The 19,642-nt window shown below is 35.9% G+C and overlaps 1 protein-coding gene across 4 annotated transcripts in view; it reads right to left on the reverse strand.

The window, feature by feature from the left end:
• Positions 1 to 19,642, reverse strand: part of FNDC3A (fibronectin type III domain containing 3A) — a 199,105-nt gene that overhangs the window by 104,458 nt on the left and 75,005 nt on the right. For all 4 annotated transcript variants that reach the window (XM_024126029.3, XM_007105284.4, XM_055089637.1 and 1 more), the window contains one exon: positions 9,687 to 9,762. In XM_024126029.3, coding sequence (XP_023981797.1) covers positions 9,687 to 9,762 — 76 coding nt within the window. The remainder of the gene's footprint in view (positions 1 to 9,686; positions 9,763 to 19,642) is intronic.

Genomic DNA, 19,642 nt, shown 5'->3' on the forward strand with positions numbered 1-19,642 from the left:
ATGGGGACATATGTATGCATATGGCTGATTCACTTTAGTGTACAACAGAAACTAACACAGTATTGTGAAGCAATTATACTCCAATAAAGATCTATTAAAAAAAAAAAAAAGAACAAAGTCCTGGATAATATAAGACAAAGCTTTAGACTGGCAGTGGGCCAGGGACGAAATTTTATTTTATCTTCCCATAAAGATATATGAGAAAATCTGTCAAATAACCTTGAGGAAATAAAGAGTGCTTGCTTATTCAACTTTGTCTCTTACTGAATACTGAATGAATGAATGAATGGATGAAGAATATGAGGTCCTCATTCGTGCTGAAATGCAACTGTGGAAGCAACGTTGCAAAACAAATCATCAAAATGTAGATCTGGTTAATCCATGATCAACATAATTAGGGTTTATATATCTGATGTAGCTTTTGGGGTTTTATGATTCCACAGATATAAACAATATGTCAAAAAGGTATGGTGTAATAATAACCTCTACGACTAATTATATTCCAAATCCTCTGTGATGGATAGACTCTTTCACACACACACACTCTCAAGTATAAGACAGGATGTAAAAATAATCACTAAATTGCTTAATGTAATCTAACTGATGTAATAATAAGCAGCAGAGCTGAAACTCAACCCAGGTAGCATTTGCGTAACTACTGCCTTATTAGGTTAACAAAATTGAACATTCATCAGTATCTTTCTCTCCTAAAGTATATCATTCGAAGGGGCCAGGGCATATAAAAACTATTCAAGCATAGCTGGTTTATATATACTTTTTTTTTGTTTTTTTGGTACGCAGGCCTCTCACTGTTGTGGCCTCTCCCGTTGCGGAGCACAGGCTCTGGACGCACAGGCTCAGCGGCCATGGCTCACGGGCCCAGCCTCTCCGCGGCATGTGGGATCTTCCCGGACCGGGGCACAAACCTGTGTCCCCTGCATTGGCAGGCGGACTCTCAACCACTGCGCCACCAGGGAAGCCCCATTTTTTTTTTTTAAAGATAACTTTGTATATCTTGCACGGACAGCATGGAATCATACCACAGTATAAGTCCCATAACAATACAAAACCACTAGATATTTAATTAATAAATTCTTATTATTTAGTCCTATTTATTTATTTTGAGATGTCATGGAAGAAAAGAAGGGAAAAAAAAGAAAGCCATACCTGCCTCTCAATAAGGAGAATTTTTAGATGAAATTGTTTGTCTATATAGACTCCATTTGCTTGGCACATGGAAATGCTCAAGAAAGGTTAGTTTTTTCTCTTTCTCATTCAACTTAAACATTTACTGAGCATTCTCTATGTACTGGGCGCTATGCAAGACAGGAGGTTTACAAACACGTCAAACAATTTCTGCCCTCAATGATTTCTGTATGTGTATCCAAGGGTAGGAGAGGAGAGAAACTGAAGAAAGATCTTGTCTGCAAACACTTCACAGAACAGATAATGTCTGAAGGATGGGTACCAATTTATTGCCAGGAAAGCCAGCTCTACAACAGGGATCTTAAGAGTTCACCACATACTCTCTACAAAATGTGCTTCTAGGACATCACCAGTAAGCCAAATTCAGAAACTTCGGTTAATTCTCTATTCTGTGTACCTCCCCATAAAACAAAACTGAGAAGGGCAGTCTTTAGCAGTTGTTACAAAGATCTATTAATACTAAACCTTAAGATTTATTCACATAATAAATTTTTACATTCCTATGCACAATTACCAAGCAAAAATGAATTTCCATAGTATCTGTCATTATACAAAAAAAACCAATTTGTTGACATGCTATCAATCCAATCACTAAAAAAATCCAAAAAACATCAAGTTGTTAGATGTTTCAAAATAACTTTTAATAGAAAAAAAACAGAGATTCAAGATAGTACTTCAATTTCAAAAGTAATGAGGTTATTTGTGCTAAAACCCATTAACAGTGACTTAAGATGGCAAAAATGAGGTATAGGTTAGAATCAGGTAGTACAAATAAACCTAACCAATGAGCAGAATGGCAAACTGAAAGGTGGTAAAAGGCAGGGAGCTACACTTTTATATATTTAAGAGTTGTGCATTGTCTAAAAGGACATGAAATAAGGCAAAAGGTAAGTTAAGACAGACATCAGATCCTGTATTAGACTCAGAAAGAATGGTATGGAACAATAAAAAATGATCACATTAAATAAACAAAGTATATTATTTTCATTATAAATATGAAACATATTTTAAAAAACAAATATTGAAAAGTCCTTGTTTCTGGACCGTAACAATTTCTTTTCTTTTTTTTTCTTCTTTTTCAGGGGTGGAGGCAAGAGAGAAGCTATGCAATGCATTTAAAAGAATATTTGTTACATTTTATTGAACATTTCTAGATGTTTGAAGTAGGGAGATTTTCAGATTAACAGGTGAGCACATGGTAACAAAAAAGGAAGACTTCACTGATCCTTCCAAACTGTGAACTGGATGTTAACTCTACTGTATAATCTCCTTCAATGGCTCTTCCTCACCTTTATAATAAAGTTCTTAGTATGGCAGTCAAGCCATTAAGAGGTGACTATATTTTCAGATTCATCTCTGTCCATATCCCCTTTATACAACTTTTTGTTTTGCTTTGTTTTTAGCTATTCCAATCTCTTTGCAGTTATTCAAATAAATCAAGTTGTTCTTTCCTTCTGTTGCTTTTGTACGCTGTTCCCTCTGCCTAAAATACTTTCTTGAGACCCTTTTGTCCATTTGGCCAACTGGTATTTTCCTGAAAGACAAGGACGTGTCACTTTTTCTTTGAAGGGCTTTTTCCCTGACATAATCACTCTGTGATTACTCCTCCTATGCTCCCACAACACCCTATGCATATTTCTAATGATTCTTTTTATATTGTACAATTGTTAATTTTCCTCCCTTTCCCCTACCACACTGTGTTCCTGAATGGCAGGAACTGTGTCATAGTCTTCTCTGAATCCCTTGCAGCTGGTACAGTATACCTCAGCAGAGACTTTGTAAATTCATGAAAAAAATATTAGCAGTTTTATCTATCTAAGCAGTACGCTATATAGTAGGAAAAAGTTACTATATTGAGCTCTGCCCGTAACTAGCTGTAACTCACAAATTCTGAACCTCCAATAAAATAGGGGAATTATTTAGATCTCTAATGTTCCCTGTGATTCTTTAACTTAGTTTTGGTTTCTATAAATTCTTGATAGGTAATAAAACTACTTTAAAAAGCACACTCTTTGGGCTTCCCTGGTTGCGCAGTGGTTGAGAGTCCGCCTGCTGATGCAGGGGACACGGGCTCGTGCCCCAGTCTGGGAAGATCCCACATGCCGCGGAGCGGCTGGGCCCGTGAGCCATGGCTGCTCAGCCTGCGCGTCCGGAGCCTGTGCTCCACAACGGGAGAGGCCACAACAGTGAGAGGCCCGCATACCGCAAACAAACAAACATGTATGCATATGGCTGATTCACTTTAGTGTACAACAGAAACTAACACAGTATTGTGAAGCAATTATACTCCAATAAAGATCTATTAAAAAAAAAAAAAAGAACAAAGTCCTGGATAATATAAGACAAAGCTTTAGACTGGCAGTGGGCCAGGGACGAAATTTTATTTTATCTTCCCATAAAGATATATGAGAAAATCTGTCAAATAACCTTGAGGAAATAAAGAGTGCTTGCTTATTCAACTTTGTCTCTTACTGAATACTGAATGAATGAATGAATGGATGAAGAATATGAGGTCCTCATTCGTGCTGAAATGCAACTGTGGAAGCAACGTTGCAAAACAAATCATCAAAATGTAGATCTGGTTAATCCATGATCAACATAATTAGGGTTTATATATCTGATGTAGCTTTTGGGGTTTTATGATTCCACAGATATAAACAATATGTCAAAAAGGTATGGTGTAATAATAACCTCTACGACTAATTATATTCCAAATCCTCTGTGATGGATAGACTCTTTCACACACACACACTCTCAAGTATAAGACAGGATGTAAAAATAATCACTAAATTGCTTAATGTAATCTAACTGATGTAATAATAAGCAGCAGAGCTGAAACTCAACCCAGGTAGCATTTGCGTAACTACTGCCTTATTAGGTTAACAAAATTGAACATTCATCAGTATCTTTCTCTCCTAAAGTATATCATTCGAAGGGGCCAGGGCATATAAAAACTATTCAAGCATAGCTGGTTTATATATTCTTTTTTTTTGTTTTTTTGGTACGCAGGCCTCTCACTGTTGTGGCCTCTCCCGTTGCGGAGCACAGGCTCTGGACGCACAGGCTCAGCGGCCATGGCTCACGGGCCCAGCCTCTCCGCGGCATGTGGGATCTTCCCGGACCGGGGCACAAACCTGTGTCCCCTGCATTGGCAGGCGGACTCTCAACCACTGCGCCACCAGGGAAGCCCCATTTTTTTTTTTTAAAGATAACTTTGTATATCTTGCACGGACAGCATGGAATCATACCACAGTATAAGTCCCATAACAATACAAAACCACTAGATATTTAATTAATAAATTCTTATTATTTAGTCCTATTTATTTATTTTGAGATGTCATGGAAGAAAAGAAGGGAAAAAAAAGAAAGCCATACCTGCCTCTCAATAAGGAGAATTTTTAGATGAAATTGTTTGTCTATATAGACTCCATTTGCTTGGCACATGGAAATGCTCAAGAAAGGTTAGTTTTTTCTCTTTCTCATTCAACTTAAACATTTACTGAGCATTCTCTATGTACTGGGCGCTATGCAAGACAGGAGGTTTACAAACACGTCAAACAATTTCTGCCCTCAATGATTTCTGTATGTGTATCCAAGGGTAGGAGAGGAGAGAAACTGAAGAAAGATCTTGTCTGCAAACACTTCACAGAACAGATAATGTCTGAAGGATGGGTACCAATTTATTGCCAGGAAAGCCAGCTCTACAACAGGGATCTTAAGAGTTCACCACATACTCTCTACAAAATGTGCTTCTAGGACATCACCAGTAAGCCAAATTCAGAAACTTCGGTTAATTCTCTATTCTGTGTACCTCCCCATAAAACAAAACTGAGAAGGGCAGTCTTTAGCAGTTGTTACAAAGATCTATTAATACTAAACCTTAAGATTTATTCACATAATAAATTTTTACATTCCTATGCACAATTACCAAGCAAAAATGAATTTCCATAGTATCTGTCATTATACAAAAAAAACCAATTTGTTGACATGCTATCAATCCAATCACTAAAAAAATCCAAAAAACATCAAGTTGTTAGATGTTTCAAAATAACTTTTAATAGAAAAAAAACAGAGATTCAAGATAGTACTTCAATTTCAAAAGTAATGAGGTTATTTGTGCTAAAACCCATTAACAGTGACTTAAGATGGCAAAAATGAGGTATAGGTTAGAATCAGGTAGTACAAATAAACCTAACCAATGAGCAGAATGGCAAACTGAAAGGTGGTAAAAGGCAGGGAGCTACACTTTTATATATTTAAGAGTTGTGCATTGTCTAAAAGGACATGAAATAAGGCAAAAGGTAAGTTAAGACAGACATCAGATCCTGTATTAGACTCAGAAAGAATGGTATGGAACAATAAAAAATGATCACATTAAATAAACAAAGTATATTATTTTCATTATAAATATGAAACATATTTTAAAAAACAAATATTGAAAAGTCCTTGTTTCTGGACCATAACAATTTCTTTTCTTTTTTTTTCTTCTTTTTCAGGGGTGGAGGCAAGAGAGAAGCTATGCAATGCATTTAAAAGAATATTTGTTACATTTTATTGAACATTTCTAGATGTTTGAAGTAGGGAGATTTTCAGATTAACAGGTGAGCACATGGTAACAAAAAAGGAAGACTTCACTGATCCTTCCAAACTGTGAACTGGATGTTAACTCTACTGTATAATCTCCTTCAATGGCTCTTCCTCACCTTTATAATAAAGTTCTTAGTATGGCAGTCAAGCCATTAAGAGGTGACTATATTTTCAGATTCATCTCTGTCCATATCCCCTTTATACAACTTTTTGTTTTGCTTTGTTTTTAGCTATTCCAATCTCTTTGCAGTTATTCAAATAAATCAAGTTGTTCTTTCCTTCTGTTGCTTTTGTACGCTGTTCCCTCTGCCTAAAATACTTTCTTGAGACCCTTTTGTCCATTTGGCCAACTGGTATTTTCCTGAAAGACAAGGACGTGTCACTTTTTCTTTGAAGGGCTTTTTCCCTGACATAATCACTCTGTGATTACTCCTCCTATGCTCCCACAACACCCTATGCATATTTCTAATGATTCTTTTTATATTGTACAATTGTTAATTTTCCTCCCTTTCCCCTACCACACTGTGTTCCTGAATGGCAGGAACTGTGTCATAGTCTTCTCTGAATCCCTTGCAGCTGGTACAGTATACCTCAGCAGAGACTTTGTAAATTCATGAAAAAAATATTAGCAGTTTTATCTATCTAAGCAGTACGCTATATAGTAGGAAAAAGTTACTATATTGAGCTCTGCCCGTAACTAGCTGTAACTCACAAATTCTGAACCTCCAATAAAATAGGGGAATTATTTAGATCTCTAATGTTCCCTGTGATTCTTTAACTTAGTTTTGGTTTCTATAAATTCTTGATAGGTAATAAAACTACTTTAAAAAGCACACTCTTTGGGCTTCCCTGGTTGCGCAGTGGTTGAGAGTCCGCCTGCTGATGCAGGGGACACGGGCTCGTGCCCCAGTCTGGGAAGATCCCACATCACAGCCGTGAGAGGCCCACGTACAGCAAAAAAAAAAAAAAAAAAAAAAGCACAGTCTTTAATTCAAATGCTTATTAATTTACACTGGATTTATCTCAATTCTTTAGGTTTTACTACAGAGGTTTTCTTAGTATAGTGGCTGTGAAAAGAAAAGTTTTCCTAACTTGATGGCCTTAGGGACCCTATTTTTCTGTCAGTTTCATTGGCACATGATTTTCCTCCCTTAACACTTTCTCTTTCTCTTTTTCATATATTGCGTCCACTTCTACCTATACTCTTACTTTTTATCTAGCTCAAGAACTAGGTCAAGAAGATGACTGCCATGTGATAGAAACAGTGATGGCAAAGAGCAAAAAAAGGGAGGAGAGGATGAGCCCCAGCAGTCCTTAGCCTTTTCTCATCCTGTCTTCTCTTGCTTGGACTGGGGGCATGCTGGTCTTCACAAAGACTTCAACCCAGTCTCTTGTTCACTACTACCTTTCATCTATATCCCATCTTTCAATTTTGGACAAACAAAAACATAAAGAGGGGAGAGCCTTTTACTTTCTGTATGGTTCCCGCTAAACTTTCCTGTGTTTTTAAAACTCTGCCCAGTAGTAATTTTAAAACAAAGTCTTCACTCTTATAATCTGATGTATAGAGAGAAGAGTCTCCGTTTTCTCCTGAAGCAAAGAAATGTGTCCCTACCTAAATATCCTTCACATGATAGTCAGTTCCTATTATTAGGATACTGTTAGCACTACAGGCACATTATAAACTAGATAGGCTTTTTTGGTTCTGATTGAAGGGATAAGTGCCACATAAAAAAATCAATTTAATTAATTTTATGAGGGAAGGGGTTTACAAATTACAGTTACAAATTGACTTTTAAAATATAAGTTATTTAAAATTCAAAGTCTGGTTATCCAATTGCAATGATCAGTTTTTGCATTTTAAGTCACACTAAAACAGTAATCAGTATCCTCATTTGCAGATGTGTTTGAAAAGACCAATGTTATATTAGTTAAAATTCTTCCATCATAAACAATATTTATTGAAAACAATTTGAAAAGAGATGTACAAATAAACCTAAGGTGTGTGCTCTACTAAAAACTTACATTCTAAGAGGTACCCGGTATAAAAATGAAGTTATTTTTATGAAAACCTAATTGACAAGTAAAGATAGGCGAAGTTTATTATACTGCTTATAAATTCTACTACCTGGTTTCTTTTAAGCTCATAATATGTGGACCATTCCTATTTGTGAAGTTACCAAATAATTGCCACTCAAAAGATTTAAATTAACTTAGAGAAAGTGCTAACTCTAAGACATGTAAGGTTTAAATGGCAGGTTAAAAGTTTTAATTGTAATTATTGAGCTAACTGCTTCTCTAGAAAGAGTTAGATCTATTTCTTCTTTGCTTGCATTGACTTGACAGCCCAGGTTAAATGGGGGGGAGGTACCATAAGTCCTGGTTTGCCTGGGACAATCTTGGCTGACACTAATTGTTGTGGAGTAATTGCTAGGGTCCACTTTCACTCTTAAAGTATCCTGGTTTGGATGATAAAGCAAACGGTCCCCCCACTTCTAACGTGCTCTTTTCAAATGAAAATAATAACTATTAGATAGGTACCCAATGTGGAAGGCCAAGAACTGAAGGGAATACAAAGGAATGTAAAAAATGGTATCTGCCCATAAAGTCCTTATTAAAACTTAGTTGGAGAGCCTGAATAAACATTCCAAGTTAAACATACAAAATTTAAATGGCTTTTCAAAATACTCACTGGAAGAAATGTTACAAGAAAGTACATTCTTGCTAAATGAATGGCACAATAATTGGTGTTTTGGGCTTTCACAGGAGATGGGGTCACTTTCTATTAAATACCGCTACAGTACCCACCATCACCACTTACTCAGTGCCTTATATGTGCCATGTCTGGTTTAGAGTGCTTTATAAAGATATTAGTCAACCCTCACAATTATCCTATGAGGTGTGTTATTATGCACAGGGATAGGAATTTTACTGAGAAATGTACCTGATAGAGGTTAAATAACATGCAAAAGTTCATACAGCCAGTTAAGTGGCAGAGTTGGGGTTTAAAACCAGGTTCTCTAATTCCAAAGCTAGTGACCTTTTTACTGCTCTCATCTTCACACAGAGTGGTGGTTCTCAGATAGGGGTGATTTTGCCTCCCAGGGAACATTTAGTGATATCTGGAGACATTTTTGTTTGGCACAAATGTGTGTGTGTGGGGGGGGCGGGGGTGTTGGCTTGTAAGTAGTGTGGAAGGGATGCTTACTAAAGACTTTATAAAAAAACCTTTTAAAGATAAGATCTGAGCTCAGTCTGGAAGCATTTGGATAGGCTGGAGGTAGTGGTGATATGGGTAAATTCTAGATAAGAAGAAGAATACAGTAAATATAAGAAAGGTTCAGAGACAGTGAATAAACCAACTTAGCAAGATTGAAGGGAAACAGTATTGAAAGGAAAGTGGGAAGCAAGCAAGAAAGATGAAATGATCTTTCAGAAAGACTAAGGAACCTGAACTGGATTCACTGAAGATTTCTGAGCAGGGGAGTGACATTATAGTAGGATTAATCAAGAAACCAGGGCAGGGCTTCCCTGGTGGCGCAGTGGTTGAGAGTCCGCCTGCCGATGCAGGGGACACGGGTTCGTGCCCCGGTCCGGGAAGATCCCACATCCGCGGCTGGGCCCGTGAGCCATGGACGCTGCACCTGTGCGTCCGGAGTCTGTGCTCCGCAACGGGAGAGGCCACAACAGTGAGAGGCCCGCGTACAGCAAAAAAAAAAAAACCAGGGCAAAGAGACTAATTAGGATGGTACTGTAATAGTTAAGCCATAAAGTATTCAGGGTTTGTGCCTTGTTGTGGTGGCAGTGAGAAAGAAAGGAAGAAACTACAAGCACATACACTTTTATGTATCATAAATTTTAGTCTTGTCTCAAATGACAATAACCATTCTTACCTGTAATGCACTGAAACTGTCCATCTTCTCTTCTTATTGTAAATGCTTCCCCTGGGTTAACTTGTACCAGGATAACCTTAAAATGAGGGGAAGAAGTATTAATCAAAAGAGCAACAGAGTAAATCAGTATATCAAGGTACTAAATGTTGCTAGTAAGAGAGTAGATGTGAGCTATTTAATCATATGGAACTGGGAAGGAAAATGGGGATTACACATTTGTTGAAAAGTATTAATTACTTCATTTTTCTGGAGGTCAGACTCAAGCCAAAAGTAAGGGAATAAAAAAAGACAGCGGTGGGGCTTCCCTGGTGGCCCAGTGGTTGAGAATCTGCCTGCTAATGCAGGGGACACGGGTTCAAGCCCTGGTCTGGGAAGATCCCACATGCCGCGGAGCAACTAGGCCCGTGAGCCACAACTACTGAGCCTGCGTGTCTGGAGCCTGTGCTTCGCAACAAGAGAGGCCACGATAGTGAGAGGCCTATGCACCGCGATGAAGAGTGGCCCCTGCTCGCTGCAACTAGAGAAAGCCCTCGCACAGAAACGAAGACCCAACACAGCCATAAAAAAAAAAAAAAAAAAAGACAGCGGCACAATTTTATTGGAAAGTCAATAGATTTCACTCTGAAACAAAGATGGAGTCAAACTACCGGGTATTTGGATCATCTATGCCTACTTCACCAATTGTAAAGTATTGTGTTTTTCTAAAAATAAAGTATAAATTGATAGGCAAAGAATAAGATGGCACCCCTGAATTAGTATGACGTCTCAATTAGCAATATATTTTAAAATGTTAAATTAATCCCATAATTTTGAGTAGTTTTCTTTTTATTTTATAGGTAATACACACTAATCTTATGACATCTGAAAAACAGAAAAACAAAAAACTGGAAAAAAACTGAAGTCCCTCCATCCTAATAAACATCGTTAGCATTCTGATAAATTTCTTAGTCTTGTTCTCTATGCATAGGTTTAATTTCCCCCCTTAAATATAAGGGGGAAAAATAAGACCTCCAATTCTGTGTCTTTTTTTGGTTTAATATTTAAAAAAGACTTTTCCATGTTATTATTCAAAGTATGTCATCGAATGTTTATACCATAAACTACTTAACCATTCTCTTAATTAAAGAATTTAGGTAGTGAGCATTTTGGTATGTAGTTTTCCCATCTCTATAATTAGTATTGTTTCCTTATGATATATTCCCAGAAACAGAATTCCCGCATCTGTTGCTAAACTACTTTTTAAAAGGGTTTTACGAATTCACATTCCTCCTCAGTCTATGAGAACGCCATTTAACCACATTCTCTGCACCCCTAAAAATTATAGTTTTAAAATCTTTGCTACCTTGATAGATGAAAACAGTATATTACTATTGTTTAATTTGTACTTTTTTGATTATTAATGAGGTTAAATTCTGTCTTTACATTTGCTACTGGCTCTTTTGTAAACTGGCTGTCTGTCATCTTACTTTATCTTTTGGGGTCTTAAATGTTCTTAGCAATTCATATGAATTCTCTGAATAATAATGGTAGTAATAATAATAATATACTATATTATGCTGCAAATATTTTCCCATTTTGTCTTCTCAAATTTTTTAATAGTTTATTTTCCTGTAGCCAACGTTACCTATTTTTTCCTTTGTGACACCTTGTATTGCTTCTAAATTTAACTTGTGGCTGGCTATCAAGTACTTGAAATGTGGCTTCTTTGTCTATATGGAGATGTGCCATAGGTGTAAAATACACACTGGATTTCAAAGACAGTACAAAAGAACCCAACCATGTTAAATATCTTGTTAATTTTTATATTGATTACATATTGAAATAATATTCTGGACATATTGAGTTAATAAAAAATTATTACAATTAATTTTTCCTGTTTTTACTTTTTAATGTGGCTACTAAAATTTTTTAAATTACTTATGTGATTGGCATTATATTTCCATTGGACAACGCTGACCTATAGGTTTGATAAAAATGCTAGTTTTTCTTTTCTTCTAGTTTTATATAATTTAATTGCTTATATTTAGTTCTTTAATGCACCTCAAATTTATCTGGAGATCCAAAAATATTTTTTTCCTTAGAGAGCTAACCAATACAATTTGCTAAATTTAAGATATCTCCTTTAGCACACAATATACTCTTCTGGCCTGTCTTATCCATAACACTATCTACTTTGGCAAAAGTAGCTTTGGAAATATGTTTTTATTTTAATCATTTTAAACACTGTAACCTTAGAAATATGTTTTCTGCTGGTGTACCTCGATTATTACTCTTCTTCAAACATTTCTTTGACACTGACTGGTGATAAGTGCTATGATAGGAGAAGTAAAGCACTATCAGAGCACACAGGACCAAGTACTTAAATTAGTCTGTTACCTGAGCATGTGTGTGTATACACGTATATGCACGTGTCTGTGTGTTTGTGTATTTAATGGCTTTCTAGAGAATGTAAAAGTTAAGCTGAGTCCTGAAGACTGAGAAGGAACTAGCTAGGCAAGAAGAGTGGGAAGGCCTTTAGGTACAGAGAAGAGCAAATGAAAAGCTCCAGGAAAGGAAATGTCATCAATAGTTTATCAAATTCAATGAACCAAAAGAAGTTCTGTAGTTCTATATGGTTGGAGAATGGGGCAGGCGGAGATAAGGGTTGGGGAAACGATGCAGGAAAAATGTTAGAAATATGGGGAAAGGTAGACAGGAGTTGGGTTAAGAAGGGTCTTGTGAGCCATTCTAAGGGCAAGGAAGAGTTACGTAAGCAGGTAATGCTATGGTGGATCGCACTGGCTGCAGTGTAGCAACCGGATATAGGAAGAACTCTTCATCAGGAGGTTACAATAGTCATCTAAGTAGGCTTCTTTTAATGCATTAATTTCTATTTTCAACTTTTATTATTTCCTTTCTTCTGTTTTCCTTAGGCTTACCATGTTGTTTTTCTAACTTTTTCAGTTGAATACTCTATTTTATTCTTTCTTTAGTAATATATGCACTTAAAACCATGAATTTTACTCAGTTTAACCACAGAGAATATTTTTACTATTGTTTTTTAGATTTTCTGCCATTTACTTCTTCATTCCCTCTGTGATCCAACAGTTGTTTTAAAGAAAACTTACAATTTTGAAAGTGGGCTGGAGGATTTTCAGTTTGTTTCTATTTCCAATATATTTTTTTATCAATCTCAAACAAATCCATGGTTCTTTAAAAAATTTTTTAACCCATTATGTTTCTTCCACTCCTTTCCTTATTAGTGTTAGAACTTAGTAGAGGTAGTGAATTACTGAAGGATGATACCTGAGGCTAGCACTGGGTTAAAGCACAGGAGTTCTTAACCTGGGGGCCATAGATATCTATTCAAAGGGTTTGTGAACCACACAGAATTATATATGAAATTCTCCGTAGATATTACAATTTTCTACAGAAGGGTTCACTATTTTCATTAGATTTCACTAAATTCTTAATGGGGTTCAAGACCCAAAGTAGTGCTGTGTCACACTATGCTGTCTGCTTTACATGTATGTTACCTCTTTTAATTATGATCCTCTATCAGTACTGGTTGTACTATGGAATTCTATAAAATACTAATAATCCCTGTAATGAATTCATTCACTACAAAGTTGAGAAAAAGAAATATAACTAAGAAAACCAAACATGGTACACATACAACCGATATATCTTGATATTAAGGAAAAAGGATAAACTCTTTTAAATTATAATAAGACGTTCAGGGAAATGGTAGGACGTTAAATTTATTCATTTATTTAAAAATCATTTATTAAACACCTACTGTGTGGCACCTACTCTTACATGCACTATGGACATCAAGAAGAAAAATAAATCACAGTCCAAGGCCTCAAGGAATACACAGTCTTGTGAGGGAAACAGGCAAGTACTCAGCCAATTAACTGTACAGTGTAATAAGAGGTGTAACAGAGATATGAACAATGTACTATAGGTTCCACTCAGCCCACAATGATGAAGGAAGATTCCTGGAGGAGATGATAGCTACATAATGTTCAGAGGGACAACCAAGAATTAACAAGCTAAAGATGGGGAGAGAACATTCCAGGAGAGAGCACACATAGCATGTATGAAGTCAAGGGGGTGAAAGAGATCACGGATAATTTTTTTTTTAAACATCTTTATTGGAGTATAATTGCTTCACAATGGTGTGTTAGTTTCTGCTTTATAACAAAGTGAATCAGTTATACATATACATATGTTCCCATATCTCTTCCCTCTTGCGTCTCCCTCCCTCCCACCCTCCCTATCCCACCCCTCTAGGTGGTCACAAAGCACCGAGCTGATCTCCCTGTGCTATGCGGCTGCTTCCCACTAGCTATCTATTTTACGTTTGGTAGTGTATATATGTCCATGCCACTCTCTCACTTTGTCCCAGCTTCCCCTTCCCCATATCCTCAGGTCCATTCTCTAGTAGGTCTGTGTCTTTTGAAAGTAATAAACAATCAATATGGTGATACTCTGAGACTCTCTGAATATTCTATTCCCTAACAGTCTTTCACCCAATGGTTTCAATAATTACTACTAAACATTACTGTGGTAGCTGTAAAATGGCAATTAAAAAAAACCCCATTCTTTCTGTAGTTACTAGTTAGCATTCTTCTGTTAAGAAGAGACTTCTTTTCTGAATTCTTCCCCTTATCCTACACCCCAACTTTACATGTTTCTTAGTATGAGTATGGGCTCATGGATTCTTTTAAAAATCGATGTTATTATAATCCATTAGTGTCACTATTAATATTTTCAGTGAGGTGAAATTCACATATTAATTATAAATCAATATTAAAGTGTACAATTCTAGGCATTTAGTACATTCACAATGTTGTGCAACCACCACCTCTAGTTCCAAAACGTTTTACTACACCATTTCCATTAAGGAATCACACTACTTTTTCCCTCTTTAAGACCCTGATAACCACCAATTTGCCTTCTGTCTCTATGGATTTATCCATTTCTATGTATCACATAAAAAGAATCATACAATATGTGACCTTTTATGACTGGTTTCTTTCACTCAGCATAACGTTTTTAAGGTTCATCCAGGTTGTAGCATGTATCAGTACTTCATTTTATGGTTAAATAACATTCTACTGTATGAATATACTATAATTTATATATCCATTCAGACACTGATAAACAATTGGACTGTTTTCAACCTTCTGGTTATTGAGAATAGTGCTATGGTAAACATTCATGTACAAATATCTGAGTTCCTCTTTTCAATTTTGGGAGTAGGTACCCAGGAGTAGAACTGCTGGGTAATATAGTAACGCTACATTTAACATGCTCCTTATGCAGCTGCATCATTTCACATGCCCAGTAACAATATACAAGGATTCCAATTTCTCTAGACTCTTGCCAATGCTTGTTAATTTGATTATAGATATCCAGTGGATATAAAGTAATATCTCATTGTGGTTCTGATTTGCATTTCCCTAACATCCCTGACAAAGGATGTCGAGCATTGTGTCATGTGTTTCTTGGCTATCTGTATATCTTCTTGGGAGAAATGTGTATTCAAGTCATTTGCCCAATTTAAATTGTGTTGTCTGTTTCTGTTGAGTTGTAAAAGCTTTTCATATACTGTGGATACTAGACCCTTATCAGATACAAGATTTGAAAATATTTTATCCCATTCTCGAAGTTGTCTTTTCACTTCCTTCATAATGCTCTTTTATGTACATTTTTAATTTTGATGAAGTACAATTTATCTAATTTTTTTTTTGCTGTTGTTGTTGCTTGTAAGTTTGGTGTCATATCTAAGACTCCACTTCCAAATCCAAGGTCATGAAGGTGAACTCTTCCTTTCTTCTAAGAGTTTTACAGTTTTAGCTTATTTAGGTTGTTGATTAATTTCAGTTCCCTTTTCTATATGGTGTGAAGTAGTAGTGTAATTTCATTCTTTTGCATGTGAATATCCAGTTGTCCCAGCACCGTTTTGTGAAGAGACTATTCTTTCCCTACTGAACAGTTTTGGCACCCCTGTCTGAAACAAATTGGCCATAGAGATACGGGTTTATTTGTGGACTCTCAATTCTATTCCATTGGCCTATATATATCTATTCTTATGCCAGTACCATACTATTTTGACTACTGTAGCTTTGTAGTAGGTTTAAAATCGAGAAGTGTTAGTTGTTGAACAACAACTTTGTTGTTCTTTTTCAAGATTGTTTTGGCAATTGGGGACCCCTTGCAATTCCATATGAATTTAAGGATCAGCTTCTTCATTTCTGCAAAAAATGCTGCTGGAATTTTAATAAAGATTGTATTGACTCTGTACCTTCCTTTGGTCAGTGTTACCATCTTTACAATATTAAATTTTCTAGTCCATGAACATGGGATGTCTTTTTATTTAGTTAAGTCATCTTTAATTTCTTTCAGCACATTTCTGCAGTTTTCCATATACAAGTCTTTCACCAACTTGGGAATATTTATTTCTATGTATTTTATTCTCTTGGATGCTACTGTAAATGGAATTATTTTCTTAATTTCCTTTTCGATTCTTCACTGCTGATGTGTAGAAACATAGCTGAATTTTTTTTGTTGATCTTGTACCCGGCAACTTTGCTGAATGTGTTTATTAGCTCTAGTCATTGTTGTAAGGATTCTTTGGGATTTTCTTTAAAAATTTTTTTTTTTCTTTTTTGAGGTGGACCATTTTTAAAGTCTTTATTGAATTTGTTACAATATTGCTTCTGTTTTGGTTTTTTGGCGGCAAGGCATGTGGGATCTTAGCTCCCTGACTAGGGATCGAAACTGCACCCCTTGCATTGGAAGGCTAAGTTTCAACCACTGGACCACCAGGGAAGTCCCCTGGGATTTTCTAAATAAAGGATCATGCCATCTGCAAACAGACAGACCTTTGGTTAGACTAACCAAGGAAAAAATAGGACCCAAATCAACAAAATTATAAATGAAAGAAGAAACATTACAACTCAACTGATACCACAGAATTACAAAGGATCATAAGAGGCGATGAACAACTATATGCCAACAAACTGGACAACTCAGAAGAAACAGAAAAATTCCTAGAAACATACACCTTACCAAGACTGAGTCAGGAAGAAACAGAAACTCTGAGCAGACCAGTTACCAGTAAGGAGATTAAATCACTAATCAAAAATCTCGCAATGAAGAAAAGCCCAGGAGCAGATGGCTTCACTGGTGAATTTTACCAAACATTTTAAGAAGAACTAATGGCAATCCTTTTCAGCCTTTTTCAAAAAATTGAAGAGGAGGGAATACTCCTAAACTCATTTTATGAGACCAGCTTTACCCTGATACCAAAGCCAGAAAAGGATACTACAAGAAAAGCACACTACAGGCCATTATTCCTGATGAATACAGATGTAAAAATTTTCCACAAGATACTAGCAAAGCAAATTCAGCAGCACATTGGAAAATTCATTTGCGAGACGAAAGCTGAGCTAAAGGCAATGAATAGCAGAATGAATAATGCAGAAAAACGAATAAGTGATCTGGAAGATAGAATAATGGAAATCATCCAATCAGAACAGCAGACAGAAAGCCAAATGAGAAAAAAAATAAAAGCAATGTAAGAGACCTATGGGATAATATAAAGCATGCCAATCTATGCATTAATAGGAATTCCAGAAGGAGAAGACAGAGAAAAGGATATTGAAAATATATTTGAAGAAATTATGGCTGAAAACTTCCCAAACTTAAAGAAAGAAACAAATATTCAGATACAGGAAGCACAGAGGGTCCCAAACAAGATGAACCCAAACAGACCTACACCAAGACATATAATAAAAATGGCAAAAGTTTAAAAAGAGGATTCTAAAGGCAACAAGAGAAAAACCAAAACTAAAAGGGAACCCCCCATAAGGCTATCAGGTGATTTCTCTACAGAAATGCTGCAGGCCAGAAGGGAGTGGCGAAATATATTCAAAGTCTTGAAAGGGAAAAATCTGCAACCTAGAATACTCAACCCAGCAGAATTATCATTTAGAATAGAAGGAGAGAGAAAGAATTTCTCAGACAAGCAAAAACTAAAAGAATAAAGTAATACTAAACCTACCCTAAAATAAATATTGAAAGGTCTTCTCTAAATATAAAAGAAGCAAGAAGATACAGAAAAGAGGAAATCACAATTGGAAAGTAAATCACTTAAATAAGCCAGTATACAGATCAAAAAGAAAAAAAATCTATTTGTGAAAGTAATGATAAACACAAGGAACAGCAAAAGGATAAACATGAAGATGTAAAAGAGGACATCAAAATCATAAAATACAGGGGAGGAGAGTAAGAAAATGTAGATTCTTCTTTTTTAGAATGTGTTTGAGACTATATGATTATCAGTCTAAAGCAAGCTGATGGAGGAAGGGGTTAACATACTTGAAAAACAGGGTAACCACAAATCAAAGTCAGCAGCACATTAAAAGGACTATTCATCATGATCAAGTGAGATTTATCGCTGGGCACAAGGATGGTTCACCATACACAAATCAATACACGTGATACATCGCCTTGATAGAATGAAATTAAAAAGATCATCTCAATAGATGAGGAAAAAGCATTTGACAAAATTCAACATCTGTTCATGATAAAAGCTCTTAACAAATTAGGTATAGAAGGAAAGTATCTCAACATAATAAAAGCCATATATGACAAGCCCATGAAATGGTGAAAGGTTGAAAGCTTTGTCTCTAAAATAAGGAAGAAAACAAGGGTGCCCACGTTTACCACTCCTTTTCAACACAGTACAAGAAGTCCAAGCCAGAGCAATCAGGAAAGAAAAGGAAATAAAAGGCATCAAAATTGGAAAGGAAGAAGTAAAACTGTCTCTTTTGGCAGATGACATAATTTTATACACACAAAATCTTAAAAGACTCCACCAAAAAAACTGTTAGGTCTAATCAACAAACTCAGTGAAGTTGCAGGATACAAAATTCTCATGCAAAAACAGTATCATTTCTATACATTAACAGTGAACTATCTGAAAAAATTTAAAAAACTATCCCATTTACGATAGCACCAAAAACAATAAAATACTTAGGAATAAATTTCACCAGGGAGGTGAAGGATCTCTATGCTGAAAACTACAAAACATTTATGAAAGAAATCAAAGAAGACACAAATAAATGTAAAGGTAACCTGTGTTCATGGATTAGAAGAATTAATATTGTTAAAATGCATACACTACCCAAAGCTATCTATAGATTCACTGCAATCCCCATGAAGATTCCGATGGCATTTTTTTACAGTAGAAAAAAATAATCCTAAGATTTATATTGAACCACAAAAGACCCCAAATAGCCAAAGCAATTCTGAGAAAGAGGAATAAAGTGGGATGCATCACAATTCCTGATTTCACGCTGTAGTGTAAAGATATAGTAACAAACAGTATGGTACTGGCATAAAAACAGAAACACAGACCAATGGAACAGAATAGAGAGCCCAGAAACAAACACATGCATATATGGACAACTAACATTTGACAAGGGAGCCACATATACCCAATGTAGAACCCACAGTCTCTTCAATGAGTGGTGCTAGGAAAATTGGATAGTCACATGTAAAAGAATGAATCTAAGACCTCTATCTTACACCACTCACAAAAATTAACTCAAAATGGATTAAGGACTTAAATGTAACACCTGAAACCATAAAAATCCTAGATGAATACATAGGAAAAAAGCTCCTTGACATGGGTCTTAGCAGTGAGTTTTTGGATATGACATCTAAAGCACAAACAACAAAATGAAAAATAAACAAGTGGGAGTACATCAAACTACAAAGTTTCTACACGGCAACAGAAATGATCCACAAAATTAAAAGACACCCGATAGAATGGAAAAAAATATTTGCAAATCATGTATTTGCTAAAGGGTTAATATCCAAAATATATAACTAACTCCTATAGCTCAATAGCAAAAAACCAAATAATGGGACTTCCCTGGTGGCACAGTGGTTAAGAACTC

This window comes from Physeter macrocephalus, chromosome 13 (genome assembly GCF_002837175.3).
Source record: "Physeter macrocephalus isolate SW-GA chromosome 13, ASM283717v5, whole genome shotgun sequence".
NCBI lineage: Eukaryota > Metazoa > Chordata > Mammalia > Artiodactyla > Physeteridae > Physeter > Physeter macrocephalus.